This window comes from Oreochromis aureus, linkage group 5, assembly GCF_013358895.1.
Source record: "Oreochromis aureus strain Israel breed Guangdong linkage group 5, ZZ_aureus, whole genome shotgun sequence".
NCBI lineage: Eukaryota > Metazoa > Chordata > Actinopteri > Cichliformes > Cichlidae > Oreochromis > Oreochromis aureus.
In genome coordinates this window covers 31,624,025-31,643,741 of record NC_052946.1, presented here as the reverse complement: position 1 = coordinate 31,643,741, position 19,717 = coordinate 31,624,025, and the positions used below count along the sequence as shown (strand labels likewise).

The window sequence follows — 19,717 nt, the reverse complement described above, 5'->3', positions numbered from 1 at the left end:
ACTCTCACGATAGCGCCCCTGGGCTTTTATTCTTACCTTTTCATCCAGCAATCCAGTGGTTATGAATTACATAGTGGTATTCTCTACGCAACATACGCAGTATTATGTCTCTTTGGCCATGTAATAGCATAAATAACTTACGTGTTTATCCCAAGCCCGTGGCGAAGGAGTGTCATCCACTTCCCGGCCGGTGGCACTCGACCCGGTCCTCGCTGAACGATCAGTCCATCTGATTCAGGTTTCGACGTTACTGTCGCCATTATCAATCTCAGAGCGCGCGTTATCACAGTGTATTCCCCTAACGATTTTCCATAGCGCAAGACGAGAACCCCGCCCCTGACACTCCCCCGGTCACTGATTGGCCGAGCGGCTGGAGACTCTTTCCTCATCGCCAGAATCACATGTGGCTGACGCATGTTTACAAACATCGGCGAAATCACATGGTAATGGTCGCCGTTTTACCGTAAACCACCTCCCACTGACGCAGATACCAGATGTCGTGCCGAGAGCCTGTTACGAAAAAAATGAAAACAACAAATAGAAATAGAACAGCAAATAGAACATATAAAAGATATTTATTATCGTAGATATAAAGAGTAGAACGTTACATTTAGGCCGTTAAAGTCTTTACAGTGGGGGGGGGGGCATTTCTGTATAAATTATATATCTTTCGAAAATTGTTTCCTTCTGCCCTACTTCTCCCGCTAATGTCGCACGAAAGGGGACTTGGGTTATACTTTATCAGGAAATAATTGCTTAAATCTTAAATGGCTAAAAAGATATGAACCATGATCAGTTTTAGTCAAGGATTTCATCGCTGCTACACACAGCGAAGTCATATTAACATCCACATCAAATTATATAGGATGCTTAATTTAATGGCCTTGTGTTTTGAAATACTCTATTAATAAGACTACCCCCCCCCCCCCTCCCTTTGGAAAGGGACCTCCTAAAATGTTTTGTAACATAACTGATCCTGCAGTAAGTTGAAACGTACAAGAAAAAAAATAAAACAAAAAACAAAACAGTCGGCTACATTGCAATGCCCATTGTGTCCCAATAGATGGCACCATGTTCATGAAATTATGACTTGGTACCGTGAGGTTACATTTATGGGTGGATTGTACTATATCAGAAGTGAAATTCTAGACATTCACTGTACATCTTTTGTGAGTAACAGATAGTTTCTGATGACTTCTATCCTATAAACATGCTATATTTTTTCATATCAAGATTAGAGCAAGGAGCTGCTCAAATGGTAAAAACAAAACCATACACTGTGTGATTATATATTTGCCTTTGTGTGAGTCATTTGGAGCTACAGTATAGTTAGGTTATTATCAGACCGGGCAAGACATTTTCATCCTAATTTAGAGGGTAAACGTCACAAATCCCGTAGCATCCATTACTCTGCGTGCTTGCTGTAATTTACGGTAGCTGACATGATTCACCGCGCCACCTCACTGCACTTTACGGTAATTGTTATGTCAGATAGCTTATGTTTTGGCGGGATATCTTTTGGCAGCTGAGCCTAGTTATTAAAGTAATTAAAGACCCCACTCTTACACAGACAAACAAAGCCATCCTGGTATGTATGTTTAAAGTGGTGGCTGTTTGATCAGACTCGGTTATTTTGGTTTTCATTACACCTTCTGAAATATGTTCTTGTTTTTGAGAAAAAGGAAAAATATTACTAATTTGGAAGACAACAAATCTGTTTTATTCTCAGCAGTGTTACCAGGGCACCTCTTTAAACAGAATCAGTCCCATAAGATATGTGGTTTAATTACAACCTCTCTGAGTTTGATATTAGTTCTTGTTTAAGAGCAACATGATAATTGACTGAAGGACATCTTGTAGATGGGAACACTGAAACTATTTTCCAATAACCTAAAAAAACAGAACGTGGCTGATGTGTTTGTCAGTAAGAAGTGCGTAAAACTGTGATGATTCAGACCCCTGCTCGGCATATAGTTAGGAGTTCTTATAGACACTCTAATGATGTCACTATTCTTAACAACTTGCGACACAAAATATGTACACACCTACATACAAACTTATATCTTCCTTCTTTACACTTATTGTATTTCTTCTATATAGTGGGACAGATTGAACCCTTTGGCCCACCAAAGGGACTGCTGGTCCTGGGCCTGTAGGTTTCTCATCCCTTGTTAGGTCATCCACAGTGTGGAAAATCTAGGTTGGTTTTGCACATTGTGTTATGCTTATAGGATAACTGTCACATTAAACTACAAAGACATCAAGCACAAACTAATTTATTATAGCTAGAATGAGCTAGAATGAGAGATTTTAAGTAAGCCTAAAAGGACTGACATTTAACATGTTTTGGTATGTGCAGTGATGAACTGATGTGGTCTTCTTTAGAGTCATTGCTGATCTGCTGCCAGCCAACACTCCACTAACCTTTCCACCCTCACGGCTTTACAGCACCAGCACAGACAATGGAAGAGTGAAGCCCGGCAGGCTGGGTAAGTGAACCATTACAGTAGGCATGTAAGGGCTGTCAGCATGTAACAACAAGGGCTGGTAAAGGTCACATCAGTTAGAATGACAGCAGGGGTTAATTTGCTGTGGCTTCACCCTAAAACACATATGAAGTCAGGCTTTTCACACATGCAAGCTCACTAGCCAGTGTATCTAGACACTGTCAGGTCACTTGTTAATTAAAGCTACATTTAAACCTTTAGTTAACTCAACTAAAAATAAAAAAGTGAAATGTCAACTAAAATCTTGTGTATTTGCAAAACTAATTCAAATAAAATAAGAATATATCAGGATTCCTTTTCAGTGTTGATTGAAATACATGACAAATAACACTAAAAAAGCTTAAGAGCTAGACTATCGGAGGATTTTCTCTCATCTGAGATAGTAAGTATACCATCTACAGGCTACTATAGACCAAGTAATCAATGGAAGGTACAATATAACGTGTAGCATTTTGTTAAATGTGTCACAAAAAACATACAATGGCTTTTAAGAGTGTTTATTATCTATTTGAATACAACAGTCTTTTTGAATATCTTTGGAAGTAATTAACACGATGAGGAAAGAAAACAATGGAAGGTCTTAGAATAAAGGTAGTCAACTATTTAATTTTATAGAAGGCAAATTCTATATTTGCATTACATTTGAATCAAAAACACAATAATGATTGCTATTTATCTGTTTGCAAAGACTTGAATATATCATTATCAATGCAAATATGGATTTTATAATACAGATTATATGTGTAGGAAACTACAGCATTACATTTTTTAAATAGTTAAGATCCATTGTAGCAGACAAAGTTGAGTCTGTCTGCACAATCCCAGCTGACCAAGTGCTGCTCATCCAGTGAGAGGGCCCCACAGCGGTGAGTCCAGGTGGGACACTGAGGCATCTCATTTTGGTTCTTGGCCTGGTGCTCAGCAAGGATTTGATCCACCCAAAGCCAGCTGCCAGCTAGGTAGCGGAGGCTGGTCCACATGTTGTTGGTTTGGGCTGTTCTGCTTGTCGCCATGACTTGAATCAGATCAGAATATGAGCGCAAGCTGAACAGTTCCATGTCCTTTATACGACAGTGCTCGAGTGCTTCCTCCCACGTCTTGTTTTCTTTCACCAGGACCAGGTGGCTCTGAAAGCAGAAGAAGGGGAATTTGTCCTCACAATTCTTTTTGCGCCAGCCAGCTTGGTTTTCTACAACACATCTGTTATTAGGATCTATAGGGTCCTGTGGATCCCAGTTGAAGAAAGATGCAGTTGTCCCCCCTGACCACTTCCAGTTATCACTGTCATCCTGGTAGAGACCAATCCAGGTATCTGTTTGTACCGATGCCAAAGAGGAAATGTAATCGATGAATAATTCCTCTTCATACTGGTTACCGATTGATGACAGATCAGTACATATTTCTCTGCAGTATTTTCTGGCATCAGACCAAGTCATTCGTTCTTTGACATAATAATTAATACCAAAGTAGGTGCAGAAGGTCATCTTGAAGAGACCCATAAGAATAAGCAATCTGAGAGCGCTTATCTTCATGTTGAGTGGATGTTAGTTTCTTACTGTGGAATGACTTAACTCTGTTGGGGACTTTAAGGAACTTGAAGGAGCAGCAAGCATCCAATCAGAGTTCATTTTAGCCTGGTATGAAAATGCCCAGGTGTACTGAAATTAATTGATGGCATTCACAAATAAGGCTGCATGGAAAGTATTAACTAATGATTATCAGGGGGTTGACTTTGTTTAAAATTTTCCCAGTCATCTGTGCTACTCATTCAGGACTGATAATAGAAAAAAAATTGGTATCATTCTGCCCTCTCCGTGGAAAATTATGGCATTAATTAGTTGCTCAGAGGTTTTTGTTTGTTTTTTAATACGCAGATTTTGGTTCTTGGATTCGAATGTGGTGTTGATACTAGCCTGTCAATCAGGGCTAACTTCTCAACATTAAGCAGTTTTGCTGACATCAGGTTTCTAAAACTCTATTGGCCTTCCCTTAACTTTTCAGAAAACATAAATGTGTTAGATAAATTTAAAAAAAAAATTCAAATTTAACAGAAAAAAACTGGTGAGACTGAAAAATATTGAAAATGGTGTGTTTTGTGTTTCCCCTCCCTTCACATGCAAATTTAGGACTATTAATCCATGCAGTCTGCTAATGATGTTTTGAATGTTTCATTTGTGCTTTTCACTATGAAAATTTACACTTCAGCATTTAGTCATGCAGGCTGTTTTCCGCACTGCCTTAGTCAAAATATTGATTTGCATTTCATTAGGTAGCATGACTGAGAACCCTGCATAATGTAATCACAGGACCACTGTTAAACTCCTTTATTCTTTTAAATGTTCTTTGACATTGCCTTTATTTTGAAGAATTTGGTCAATATGGAATAACTCGAATTCTTTTTCTTCTTCTTAATAACAGGAAGAAAAAGAAGAATTTTAGTTATTCCATTTTTGTCAAATACTATTGTATTGACTGCGATAACATTAGGGATAAAATATGTTTTTGGCAATTTATTATAGATGGAAGGAAATGTGTAAGCATACTGCAAGGTGGACTTTTTTGCACAAAAACTGCATATAAAAATTCAGCTAAGTAATAGGTGGATTAATTAAAATAAAAATTGAACTTTCTCCTATGCAGATGAAAATTACAGAAAAATATTGAATATGTTGAAAAACACCAGCTGTGCATTAATGCAACCATAAAAACAGAAAAATATTTCTCAGTGTAAAGCAATTAAACTATGACCAGAGTTCAGTTAAAGGGTTTTTGTTGTTTCCTAGGCTAAAGTCTAAAGCACTAAAGCAACTATGTCATTTTTATCTCAAATTTATATAACATGAATAGCCTGGCAACATTTATTTATACCTCAGTGATACTAAAGGTCCAGGCAACTTGCAGTCAGTCAGTTGACCATGAACTCCTCTGTATATTAAAGTATTCTAGATCAAATGTGACATCATTACACAACAATATGCAAGACTGTTAAAGTCCTAGAGAAAGGATAAAGTGTTATTGTTGCAAAAGGTGGTTCTACAAGTTGTTGAATCTTGAGGTGTACTTAGTTTTTCATGCACTTCTTTTGAAATTTGACTTTTTTAAATTAAATGATAAACTACATAGTATAATATGGCATATGTTTTTTTTTTTCCGAGGTTGTGATTTTAAAGCTCAGTGCATGCCAACCCAAGCTCATGCTGAACGGATAGTATTTCCAGCTATCTGTGTTACCCATTAATAATGAGAAGATATCAAGTAGTGAGTCTTAAATTGTGTATTTTTCTGCCTTTGTACATAAAATTTCAATAGTCACTGATTTTCTTTTGTCTTAATATACTGAATGCGAATATGAAGATACAGATAGAAATATGTACTTATCTCTCACATACCATTTTCCTCAATCTGGTCTCATCTGGGATTGAACTGTTTTGGGGGCTTTTTTCTATCAAGCTTAAAAATTGTGTTAATTTTACACGAACTGTTCAGAGAATGCAGTTGAAAATGATCCAAGCATTAAAATATCAAATGAGCTCTTGAGCTTGTTAAAAGATTTTATGTGTGTAAGTGGAACTGTCCTCTCACTTTACTGCACATTTCAAGTCATCAGTTTTTGTGGTGGAGTGTTCAATAACTTTAAAGAATACAAAGAAGTAGTTTATTTTACTTGTTTGTTTAGGGTCTTGAACCTGTGGCTCCAGACCTACATGCAACTTATTTGCCTTTCTCCTGTGCATACACTCTTATATTTGTACATATATTTATTCTTATAATTCTCACATCCCTATTCTTATATTTTGCTTTGTTCTTATGTTGTATTTTGCATGCCTCTGTTGCTTGTGAAGCTTGCACACAAGAATTTCACTCACATGTGCTGTACCAGTGTACCAGCACTGTGCTGTACCAGTGTACCAGCACATGTGATGTGACAATAAAAGTGATTTGATTTGATTTTGTGCTTTCCTGTGACTTTGACAAAATGAGTATGAAAATTTTGCTGAAATTTAATTTTCGCTTGTGTATATTAATAAGCTAGTGTTACTGGCTTACTGATATGCCTAATCATTTGGTGCTGGACTGGAATTGAAAACTTTCCCGTTTTGTCTTTACTTTTTACTATATTTAAAGCAACGAGGCTGCTAATCATTTTACTTACTATCAGCATTTAACTGACTCAGTATAAATACAGGTAGCATTCAAAGTGGCCAGAGCTTTATTACTATTTTTCAAAGTAGACCTAGATATACTTATAGAAATAATCTTCCTCCATTCTCAATTCCTCTAATTTGTTGGTAAAAAAAAAAAGTAAATACTAATCAAGGAATTGTGGTAAGGCAAGATAACAGGAGAAGATATACTTTATTTATCCAAAGTCTGGAATGTCTTTTGTTACAGCACATAAACCAAAAAAAAAAAAAAAAGTTAAAAAACAGCAAACAACTAACAGCTATCAGCTTATATCTAATGGAGTTTGGCAGGCACTGAAACTGACTCTGATGACTATTTTGTCATCACAATTTACATGCACATGTTACTTTTTAGAACAACATAATCCATTTGTTTGTAAAGCCATAGATATATCTATATGAGCTCAAATGTGATTTCGTAGTATAGATTATATGTATATCACACTGCACTGACACAGTTTATCCTACAACAGTTGGAAAAGTTTACAGTAGCAGACAAAGTTCAGCCTGTCTGCACAGTCCCAGCTGTCCAAACGCTGCTTGTCCAGTGAGAAGGCTGCACAACGGTGAGTCCAGGTAGGACACTGAGGCAGCTTCTGTTGGATTCTAGACTGCTGGTCGTCAATGGCCCTATCCACCCACAGCCAGGTGCCAGCTAGGTAGCGCAGGCTGGTCCACACGCCCTTGGTCTCCGCTGCCTTGCTTTTTTGCAGGACTTGAATCAGTGCTGTCGTAGAAAGCAAATTGACCAGTTCCATGTTCCGGCTGCGACAGTGCTCGAGTGCTTCCTCCCACGTTTTGTTTTCTTTCACCAACAGCAGGTTGTTGTGAAAACAGAAGAAGGTGAATTTGTTCTCACAGTTCTTTTTAAGCCAGCCAGATTTACTGAATACAACACACTTTTTATTTGCAGCTGTATCATTCCCTTTTGTCCAGTTGAAGAAAGATGCATTTGTTCCTCCTGACCACTTCCAAGTGTCATGGTCATCACTGTAGAGGCCAATCCAACTATCTTGTTGAAGCAATGCGTCGTCTTCCCCTGAATCTGAATCAACAAGAGAAGACAGTTGAAGCAGTGAATCTTCGTCTTCCTGATTGTTGATTGAAGATAGATCAGTGTAGTGCTCTCTGCAATATGTTCTGGCTTCTGACCAAGTCATTTTTATGCTGACATAATGATTGTGCCCAGGGAGGATGCCAAGGGCCAATTTGAACAGAACTGTGAGAATGAGGAATCTGAGAGCACTTATCTTCATCTTGAGTGGATAAGAGAGTTCCCTACTGTGGAATGACCTTGTCCTATCAGGGGTTTTAAGGAACTTGAAGGAGCAGCAAGCATCCAATTACAATGCATTGTAAGCTGTTATGAAAATGCACGCATGTACTAATTGAGGGCATTTACAAATAAGGGTATTATGTAAAAACTATGTAATATAGTTATGTAATATATACATATATGTATATATGTACATATGTTTTAAGTAATTATTTTATGGATTGTGGCAATATTTTGTGCTATCAGCTTACACCCTGGATAAAAACACTGGGCATTACCTCTAAAGGAGGGGCATGTTTGTGCCCTTCTTCATGGGAAGTTGAATCCGTATCTGGTGTTGAAACTGTCCTGTCAGTCCCAGCTTCTTAGCATTAAGCTTTCTGTTATAAGTTGTGTAAGGCATGCATTAACTTTTGAGACAGCATAATCAAAAAAATTACAAAAAAGAGAAGAATATAAAAAAATTCCAATCTTGAGATTGAAAAGTATTTAACATTGTGTGTGTAATGATGGAAGTATTCTCTCCTTGTACCTTACATGCAAACTCAGGACTAATCCATGCAGTTTGCTAATGATATGTTTTGAATGTTTCATTTGTGTTTTTCACTATGAAAATTTACACTTCAGCATTTAGTCATGCAGGCTATTTTCTGTACTGCCTTAGTCAAAATATGGATTTGCATTTCATTAGGTAGCATGACTGAGAACCCTGCATAATATATTCACAGTGCCACTGTTAAACTCCTGTTCCTTTGCATGTTCTTTTAAATTTGTTCATGTTTACATTTGTAATATAGTCAGTTTTAGAGTAACAATCAGGATAATTGTGTCCTCCAAGATGCATATTGAAAAACAAGTTTGTGCTAATTTAGTGTAGATGGAAGTAAATATATAAACAAACTAAAAAGCCTGAACTGGACATTTGTGCTCAAAAACTATGTTTTAAACTGAGCTAACTGCACCCAATTAATTTTTTTTTAACTAAATGTAAAATAGTATATTTTAATGGAATCTGATCTAATTAATTTACTTACTTTTATTTACCAAGTATATTTATGAATTTCGGTGGCATTTTACTTTTATCGCTTCATGTTTATGAGGGCCAAGAATAATTGTTTTGAGTGTAGTAGCTAGCTTACTAATAAGAGACTAGAAACTGAGGATGTACAGTACAACTCCATATCTTAAAAATCACATTCTTTGTTGCACCATCCATTAGTCTGCACTAAAGCTTATGTGTATTACACATGTCTGGAGTATGCAAGTCCTTAATCCAATTGTTGATTATTTCCATTATTTCCGAAATATTTGTGAATATTCGAGTGTGGATATGTGTTGTATTACTTATTATACAGAGGCATATGTAGAGTCTGTCAAGTTTCAACTTGGAGAGATAAAGAAGCAGACACACCAAAAGGAAAGTAAGGAAGTAAGCCTTGTTTTAAGATTTCCACAAGGTTAGAGATAGGCAGATAGGAGTTACAATAAATGTCAAGTCTCCTAAAAACAACTCTTTTTTTTTTTTAAAAAAAGTATGGGATTGGCGGTGTTGTGAATTTTAAATCATGAAATGTTTCTATTCATATATCAAGTAAAAACAAAGAAAAGGAAAGAAAAACACAACTCGGCTGAAAACAGCCTGCAGTGATATTGTCAAGAATCACAGTTTATAAATCAGACACAGGCACTACTAACAGAGAAGGCAAACTTATTTACACGTGTAAATATATCACAAAAGAAGCCAGTTATTTAAAAGAGAAGCACAAAATGTGTATGCGTCTATCAACAAGGTGATAAGGGCAGCCTTGGGAATGCTGAACTGACGTGTGCCAATGACATTGATTTTATTTGTCATTGAGTCATTTTTTTTCCTCCCACTTTACCCTCTAAAATTGACCTGCTACTGTGCTTCATGTTCAGAGACAGTGGTAAGAGTAGAGAAGATCTTGATTTGTTGAAAAGAAAAATTAAACAATCTGTACATTAATGAAAACCATGCAACCACAAAAATAGAAATGCACTTTGTTCTCTGAAACAATTCAACTTGATCAGAGGTCAGTTAAAAAAGTTGAACTTTTCACTAGGCTAGAGTCTAAAGCACTGAGGCAACTGTGTTATTTTCAGCGGATATTTACTGACATGAATAGCTTATTAACATTTTTATACCTCAATGATACCAAAAATCATGATTGTTGCTATTTAGTCATTTTCTATGCTTATGTCAACTGATTTTTGGTATCTGTAATAAATGGAAATATGGCTTCTTTTTTTTAACTGTAGTTTGACAATTACTTGTATGGAAAAAATGCAGCCAATTCAAGCCAAAACCATTTAGTTTATGGCAAATACAGAAGCGTTTCAAAAAAAGTGATGGGAGAATGTCAGTCCTTTTTATACCCGAGTCAAACGGTATAAAAACTGGTCACCATTCAGCTGCCTGGCTTCATTGTTTCACTGCATCACAATTCTTGGTTGAAATAACAAAGCATCTTCTGCTTCTTTGTCACGAATCAATATTATATGACATATATGGCATTATTTGACTATCCTACAAAGATTGTTTCAACTATGATGAAGTCAAAAAACAAATCCCAGTCAGTGTGCATAGCGTCTCTTGAATTTGGCAAAGGTAAGTATTCCCAAACTTCACATTGGAGGAACAGTCCCCACTGTCATCATATTGTCAGCAGGGACTTTGTTGTTTTCATCATTCAGAATGGCACAGATTGAGGAGAGAAAGATTGTTGAATTTATCTCAATTTGCACACTGAGACTGAGAGACCAGTGGGTCCCAGAGGATGACTGGCAAAAGAGGTTGTAGGTGTCGTGATTCACATCTCTGTGTCAGCCACGGGGGTCTGGGTGGCAGAGTGTCCATTGGTAGTGAGAGTAGCATTGGTCCCATTTTCTGGAGGAGACTCTCCATTGACGGTGGGCTTATCAACTGGCTCCTGGGGCAGGGGTGCAACGGACACCAGTGTATTGGCCTGGTTCTCCTCATCAACCTGAAAAGACTCAGCCTAAGAGAGAGCACAGAACCAAGACTTCATGTCATAAGTTATTCTGGATTAGGGGAGGTTTAACGAGGCTAGCTACATTTTAACATACAAACCACACAGTGTGTAATTGAAAAACGATTTGTTTTTGTGGGCGTTGTTTAAACAAGCACATTCTCTGTTAATGAGTACTACAGTCTTCAGCTGCATGCTATTTTCTTGCAGTTTCCACACATACTTGCTTTATTATGTTTCTTGGCAAAAACAAAGTTTGAATGCTAATGTGAAAGTGAAATGTTTTTTTACTCTGTCAGTGAGTTTGTGGCCATGACTGATTCTCACAACAGATCTTAATAAAAAAAAGCACAGCATCAGCAAGCTGTTACACCAGCAATCACATGGGTGTGCCACCATATGTAATGTATGTGATGTTCTTTAGACAAAAAGTAAAACCATCTGTATCCCCCAGGTAAGCAGAAAGAGCAGAAAGCACCACCTTAGCTTGCTTACAGCATATCCTCCCTTAAGTCAGGAATTAACTGTAAGATAATAACACATGTGATCTCAAATCCATATGTATTTTTTTCTGGAAAATTTACAGTCACGGTGTACTTAGGTTAGATCAGGTCAAAGGTTAATTTCAGCTCTTTACTCTTTAAAAAAGCATTAATACAAACCCAGGTATGAAGACAGTAGGAAAGTGCTTTTAAATGAAACACAGCCACCACAGTGGCTATCATGTGAAAAGTAACTATTAAAAATCATGGATTTTTGGCAATAAATCTACCCACCAGTCGGACTCCTTTTGAGTTCTTGCGGTGCGTCTTGAGGTAATAACCAGCTACCAGCAGTGCAGCCAGCAACAGGCCAGTCAGTAGCAAGGAAACCAGTACCAACTTTGAGTTCTTTCCCCAGCGAGGAACAGCCTCCTTCACATCAGTCTGATTATAAAAATGTGCACAAAGTAACATTAGTTGACTGTTCAGTCATAATTACAACACTTGTAGGAAACCAGAAAAAAGATCACTGTAGAAACTGAAATGGGCCCCGTGAAGGAATTATGTTTTTAATATCTATATAAAAGATCTTCATTATCCAGTGTCTTGTCTAATGAGAGACTTTGGGGGAAAACAGCTCCAATCTAAAGCCTATCTTTCTGGGAATGTATGCATAGTTGCTGCAATATATCCCCTGGCTTCAAAGCAGTGTCAAAAAAGATGCCAGTAAGCAGATAAACAGCATAATGAAAAATGAAATGTGTCAGAAAATGGGAAATTGCTTATAAGGTTGTTCGGTGTATGTTGGAACAGGGAGGGAACTGTAGAGTATGACAAATGCAAAGAAACAGATGGGTGTAACAGGCACACCCATAACCAAATATTGTTCCCTAGGTATTAGAAAAAAATGTTTTGTTGTTGACAAGTGGATTGTTTGTGGGGTTTGACACCAAGTGTCAACCTGATGCCTTTGAAAAAGTCTCCAAACTCTTCTCGTATTTTGTATTTTTCTTTTCCCATGAGTTGCTTCCTGTCGAGTTTGATTATGAGTCAGGTTTTAGAGGCTCTTTGGTGCCCTCGTGCTATTGCATAGGTTTGAATCTTTATCTATCCATAACAGATAAAGTGACATTATGACACAAAGACAAAAACAAAAGGTAATTAGCATTGAAACTACATCCAAATTATACGACTATACTGACACTTGTGTGGAGTATTTCTGCAATATAGTGTACTCTAGATGGGACTTTACCTTATCTTTTATGTTGTCGTTGTTGAACTTGTTAACCATGCCTGTAACATCATCTGTAAATACAAAAATGTTGGTGTTTTTGCTGTCACAAGGTAGACATAACCAGAGGGTGCTATATTGTTGGACATTTTTGCAGCCCAGCTTTTAAAATTTATTGGTGTTTTTTAATGTTTAAGGCAATAAAGAAGATGACATTAATGCAGATTTTGCAGGAATTATAACTGCTGCCAGCAGAAACATAAAAAGCTTATCATAGGCTTCATCACTGAATATCACATTTCAAACTGAGCTTATTAAAAATCATATTGGTACTGACCTTCAACATATTTCCCAGACACAAGGATTTCATCTGAGTTGTTTTCCTGATAGATCTCTAGTTTACAGTCCTCACTACATAGCTCTTGTAGAACGCTTTGAATTTTCACTTTAGATTCCTCCTACAAAAAAGAAAACAAATAAAAGGTAATTAGCACTGAAACATTTTTCACATGTCAAAATCTAAAATAAACGTGAAATTCATTGCTAATACCAAATCATTAGCTCCCTTCAAAATCACAGCACTAAACCTTCAGTATCACCTTTAATCTTTCTCTCATTCCTTAATCCCTTCACGCTCAGTTTCAATTCTCTTTGTCTTTAATCCACTCAGAGCTATCACAATTCTGTGTGCTACCTTTTCATGTAATCTGATCCAAACAACAGAATCTACCACACTGTAGCAGCCCTTTATCTCAGTTCAAAAAGGAACAGATGGCAGGACACAGTAACAGACAGCCAGGGAATGTGCACGCTTATCTGATAACTCGAATTTATTTCACTTTCCCTGCAATGGCACCAGAATGGTTCAGTTCCATAAATGAATGCGCTGCACTAGATAAGCCTTTCAATTACATATTTAGCTGGATAGCCAAGACTTTATTTTGCAGGTCCATCGCTGTTTTATATATAGTGTCTCACATCAGGAATTTTGCATGCCATTACTGAAATACTTCACTCTTTAAATAACACAAGGGCCAACGTCTGTATACCCTACTCTGTTTCAGTCCCTCCCTGTGAGCAATGTTTACTCTGATCTGAAGCACGGTTCTTTTCAGATCTTGGTTTCATCCTGTTTATAACCATAGCAGTATAAACTGTACTGCCCAGTTGTGATAAACTTTACATGAACCATTGTTGTTGTTTAATTTGCCGTAGATCAAATTTGCTCTAGATTAGAGCAAAATTATTCCTCTGAAATGACAGTGGAAAACAGAAATCCTTGGTAAATGTCTTTGACTGGTGGCACAAGAACCCCCAGTGTTATTTTGCTAGTTACAGTACATTCTTCATTTTTAAAATGTCAAATAAGGCATTTGCTGCTCAGGCTACATGAGAGCTGTAGCTAACTGAAACCATATCTAGTGAGTTCAGACCTCCACATAGCTTTATAGACCTCATAGCTGTTATGCTTAGACACTGGAGAATGTATATTTCTAAACACAAACACACCCACACACACACCCACAGTACTGCCTCAGGTCTCTTTACATTATTCATTTTACAGTAGCGGTGAGCTTCCCATCATGCTCCTACTCCCTCTGCACTCATAGCACAATACATCCCCTGGATTACATACAGCAGAAATATCTTTGGACATTTCCTGGGCAGCGTTTTTCTCTAGCTTCACTGAGATGTAACAGTTACTGCCTTCAAAATGAGGAAAAATTTCCTGCTGAGCTCATGTTCGCCTGATTGCAAGTGGGAATGGCAAGTAAACCAATCCAGGGAATATTTTTCTCTCTAGTGCAGTTGGTTGTTTTTTGAGTGTGTTGTTTGTGTGAGCACAGGATGAAATGTATGCAGGAATATTTTAAGATTCTTTGTTTTACTCTCAGCTATTTCATTCTTATTTCCTGTATTATTGTGTTTATTTTTCTTCCTGCTACGTCTTCCAAACATATTCATTGTACACCGAATGTGAGAATAAAAAACAGAACTTACACAGTTGGAGGATGCCTTGAGTTTCAGACTGACAGCACTTCTGTCTTCGATGATCTTTTTGGTCACACATATGACATCATCCTTTGGCACCGGCTGTAAAAAGAGAGAAACCAAAACTCTTAACCTTGATGTACCCTTCTTACCATTAGACTGCAGCATGGCACCAGCCCAATGTAGCCAGTTCCTCTAACCAGTGTATATACACAGAATTCGATTTAGTGTTAATATTGGTCTGAATTCCTTTGTTGCCCTTTCTAATTGTATCATAATTTGATCCTATGTAAAACAATCATGTTAGTTCCTATGGCACATTCAAAAACACAATATCTGTAAGTTATTTAAATTAAATTCACTAAACATGAAACGGTATGACGCACACATAAACAATGTAAATTTACAGAATGGAATAGAATTCAATTTAATTCAATTTTTTTCTAATTCAATATCTTACGCATGTCGGGTGTCCTGACATCTCTCTGTTTTTAGGTTGATGTCATTCAAGTACCTAAAAAGTGAAGTATTAATGCACTGCTAAGTTATAAATACTCTGCTAAGCTACTTTTTAAGCTACTTAAAAACATCCTTTTTTAATGATTAGACTGTTATTGATTTTCTATCATTTGCTGATTTCCCTTACAGCGAGTCCCCAAAAAAATATGTCGATTAATTGCAAACATGTTTGATGCTCCCAGAACAAGAAAAGAAAATCTGAGTCACACTTTTAGGATTGAACTGAATATTGAGAGATGACAATCTGTATCATTTTTAGCTGCAGGGATGACATTTTTGAATTGATGAACACATGCAAAGGAGATGTAGTTTGTATGAAATCCATCCTTATTTTCTTATGCAAAATCAGCTACCACTAATCCTTTTTCCACATCAGGAATCATTTGCAAATAACGTCACGCCTCAGTATAATTTGCAACATTTGAAAATTTGATGTAAAACCAGGTGTCCCTCAGTGTTCTATGCTTTTGCAGCTATATGTTATTCTAAGGTGAGTATTTAAAGTAGACGTCTTCAAATAAGATGTAAAATGTTTGTTTTGTCTTCTTTTTGTTTTAAATCACATTTACTTGTTTCTATTCAACAACAAGCTTTTCTCGGTCTACTATTTCAGATAAACTTCAAACTAGTAACATTGCGTTATGTTATGACAGCATGTGCAGTCTTACCTTTGGTTTATTGTTAGGTCCATCACCTCTTGAAGGTGCTGGAGTATCCGATTTCAGAATTTCCGTGTGTACCACAACTGTAAATTCTGTTGCACCAAATGGCTTCTGTGTAGCTTCAGTTTTACTGTATTCATTGCGTCCCGGCTCTTGTGTAGTTGCTGCTGCTGTAGCCTTTTGAGTTCCTTGTACCTCAGTAGAAAAATCCCATATTTTACCTTGTGAACCATGATTTCCTGAAAGTGCAATTCAATTGACACAGTTAATATGGTAAATAGTCGTACAATACACACATTTTCAATTTCAGGTGTTTGCGTAAAAAAGGTGGCAATTTACTTATTATTAAGTATTGCAGTTTGGTTTGAGGTGTGTATAGACAAATGAGCGGGCTATGGTTTTAGAAAATTGTGTGAGGTTATATGCAGTTCATTGTGAAAAATGATGATATTATTTCAGCTACAGCATTCCATTCAGCCCAGGGGCTTAGGTACACTTTAAATGAACTCTATTAAGTATATGTCTGTATGTAGGGACACTTTGCTGCCCTGTGTTTACAGTGGAAGGGTCTGAGATTTTACATTTGTTCTGATAATACCTGTATTCATATAAGAGTTGTCAGACAACTTGGTATTTTTTTCCGTAGATTGTGACTCAAATATAGTACTCTTTTTTTTCTCATAAGTGAGTCAATTTGTCACACACATGAATAAAACTGTACAACAAACCTCAATAAAAATTATTATTATTATGTAATGTATAGTATTTCTTACCAGGAACTTCTGATGGGTTTGGGACCATGTCTCCACGTACGATCGACGATCCCACAGCCGCCGCTGTTTCTGGTTTGATAGGTTTGTCTGGCTGCGCCATGACTCCTGCTGTTAAATCAGAATGTATGTTAAGTATAGGAAAGAATCCTTCAACGGTTTGTTTTGCATTCAGTTACACAGAAGAAACACGAGTTATTGAGTTAGTTGTCCATCATCTTAATTTACCTATGCAGCTGTGATAAGAAAGAAGGTCGGAGCTGTTACCTCCGATGACTAAATTTGCCATCGGAGGTAACAGCTTGTAGCATGGATGGAGAATGGTTTTTAGCAGTGTGCTAGCTTAATGTCAGTTATTATCTTAATGCCTGGACTCGATGAGAGCTCTTCAGTGTTCTCACAGTATTATTTCTTCATGTCCCTCGAGGCCTCTGGAGTGATGGAAGATTAGGTAATAGATCGTAGTGCAGTAAATAACTAAAGTCTCAGATCCACGGATCACATCACAAAGTCATTTACTCTGAAATACAATCTTTTTCGCTTCAAGGTTTTAAAAAAGATCCTACGCTTGCAGTCACTTATTTTTGTTTAGACACAAATGGAATATACAAAATAGTTTCCTGAACTGTATTAATGTGAGAGGAATGGGTTTCTATCAACCTGTTAAATGCCCTGATTGAATGTGCTGCTGAAAGACACCAGGCAATGATGCCATAGCTTTTTCCAAATTATAGAATTATGTAATAGGTTAAGGCACAGTTGTTCATTTTTCAGGAGACGTGTGACTTTAGGAAAAACATCTTTGATTAATTTCAAAGCCTGTAATAACCTGGATTGCTTTAAAGACACATTTGATTTTTGTGTTCGTTTGCTGCTATGCTGCTGCACTCTGCAGTCACTGACTTGAGTTCTTTATTGTGTTTTTGTTAGGGATAGGATCCAAAAGTCCATACAGGGTACGCAGCGTTCATTCCATTTTACCCAGCTCTCTCTCTCTCTGTCTAACAACAACAGCATTACCTCACTCTCAGAACATTCCCATAATACCATTCTTCTGCAGATCTCATTACTTCTACACTCTTACTAAGTCATTCCTTATTGTCCCATATTAAGTTTGTGATTGATTTCAGGTTTCAGGTTTGCAGTTGCTCTGTACTGCCCCCTCTTGACCTAAATTGACTTCATTTTTGTTTGCACATACAGCTGTTGCACATTACATAGATCAACATTAGATTTCTGTGTAAATTTAAGCTGACATTTTACAGCAAACAAAAATTATAAATGGTATATTTAATGCGTAGCAATCTATTTAATTTCTAGTATGGACATATATTCATATAGTAGTTTTCTATTCTTATATAACTCATAGCACCTTACACTACAAGGCACTTTTAACTTTTACATAAATAGTCATACAGATTTTACTTTCTGTTCAGGAAGCCAGAGTAGGAAACTACTTTTGTACTTGGATCCTTTGGCATGGAGAGCATACAAATTCTCTCCACAGACAATATTTAACAATAGACGGGTCACTAGAAAAAGTTGCATTTCCTGCAAAAATGCAGTGTGAATACCGTGTAGTGGAATCTGCTGAAAACAGCTGAAGAAGCAGAACTATCTGCTGAAAAAAGGGGAAGAAGCTGAACTTTCTGCTGAAAAGAGGTGAAAAACGGAAAATTCTGCTGAAAAGAGGTGAACAAGTGGAATTTGTGCTGAAAAGAGGTAAAAAAGCAGCACTTTCTGCTGAAAAGAGGTGAAGAAACTGAAAATTCTGCTGAAAAGAGGTGAAAAAGTTAAACTGTCTGCTTAAAAGAAATTTTGCCATGGCTGACATTCGCCCTGGCCCTCCGAGTCTCAAAACGGCTGCTCATTGCACTGAGCTAAAACACAGCTCACCCCGGCGAGCTAAATCAGCAAACACACTTGTAATGTGGTTCCATTTATCAAAATGGGCCAAAAAAAATGGCATAAAAAGCTTAATATTTCAAAAAATATAAAAGTTATGAGCACCAAGAGATATAGCAGGAATTAGCAGGAAGAGCTGAACAGCTTAAGGTTTGAATGGTGAAAATCATATGAAAACTGAAGTAGTTAACCAGCAAAGAATGGAGCAATTAGAATAATAAGGTAGAAGAAAGAATATAGAGAAACAGGATCTCAATAGTGTGAACGCCATAAGGCATTCACACAATTAAATATTTAAAAATCACTGGCATTTTTGTGCCATGCTATTTTCTAATACTTAGGATCCATTACCAAATGCTGTACTTCCTCCTGGGCTTTTGCAGCAGCAACCTTCAGTTGCTCTTTGTTTGGGAGTCTCGTTCCCCTCCACTTTGTCTTTGATGAATGAAAAACATCTTCTCTTGGGCTGAGATCAGGTGACTGATTTGACCATTGAAGAATATCCCTTTTCATTGCCTCGAGAAACTCTTGCTTTGCTTTTGCTGTCGTTTTGGGTCGTTATCCATTTACACTGTGAAATGCTGCCTGATCAGTTTTGCAGGATTTGGCTGAATCTGAGCAGAGTGTATATCCCTGTGCACTCGATCAGCAGTCACATCATCAATAATCATTATTAGCCCAGTTCCACTGGCAGCTATACATCCCCGTGCTATAACATTGCCTCCACCATGTTTGACAGATGATGTGGTAATCTTTGGATTATGGGCTGTTCCTTACCCTCTCAATGCTTTGCTCTTCCCATCATTTCTGGTAACAGTAGATCTTGGTTTTTCAGAACTGTGCAGCCTCTATTAGATTTAGACAAATTCTAATCTTGCCTTCATATTTCTGACATGTATCCTTCTCCAAATACTTATGAACCTAACTGTAGTTTAGACTAAATATTGTTGGAACATTTGAATAACCTACACAAGATGTGATTTATTATTTATTTTATTTTCACTATTTTTCTCACATTTTAATTTTTATTGGTTGTTGCATCATAACTCATCTTTCTTTTCAGGTTGTCTTTTCTTGGAGTCATCTCTCTGTCACAAGCTGGGGTCTTCACATATGTGACACATGTGTTTACACACTGGTGACACTGTGACACATTTCCACCAACTTCATAACTCATT

The 19,717-nt window shown here is 37.1% G+C and overlaps 1 protein-coding gene across 1 annotated transcript in view; it reads right to left on the bottom strand.

The window, feature by feature from the left end:
- Nucleotides 1-9,615: 9,615 nt before the first annotated feature.
- The window catches only part of si:ch211-286o17.1 (hematopoietic progenitor cell antigen CD34), a 17,733-nt gene continuing 7,631 nt past the window's right edge, over nucleotides 9,616-19,717 (bottom strand). Inside the window, exons 2-8 of the mRNA XM_031739862.2 lie at nucleotides 16,638-16,745; nucleotides 15,871-16,103; nucleotides 14,693-14,785; nucleotides 13,029-13,149; nucleotides 12,713-12,765; nucleotides 11,755-11,904; nucleotides 9,616-10,987 (exon numbers count right to left, since the gene is read on the bottom strand). Coding sequence (XP_031595722.1) covers nucleotides 10,799-10,987; nucleotides 11,755-11,904; nucleotides 12,713-12,765; nucleotides 13,029-13,149; nucleotides 14,693-14,785; nucleotides 15,871-16,103; nucleotides 16,638-16,745 — 947 coding nt within the window. The 3' untranslated portion in view covers nucleotides 9,616-10,798. The remainder of the gene's footprint in view (nucleotides 10,988-11,754; nucleotides 11,905-12,712; nucleotides 12,766-13,028; nucleotides 13,150-14,692; nucleotides 14,786-15,870; nucleotides 16,104-16,637; nucleotides 16,746-19,717) is intronic.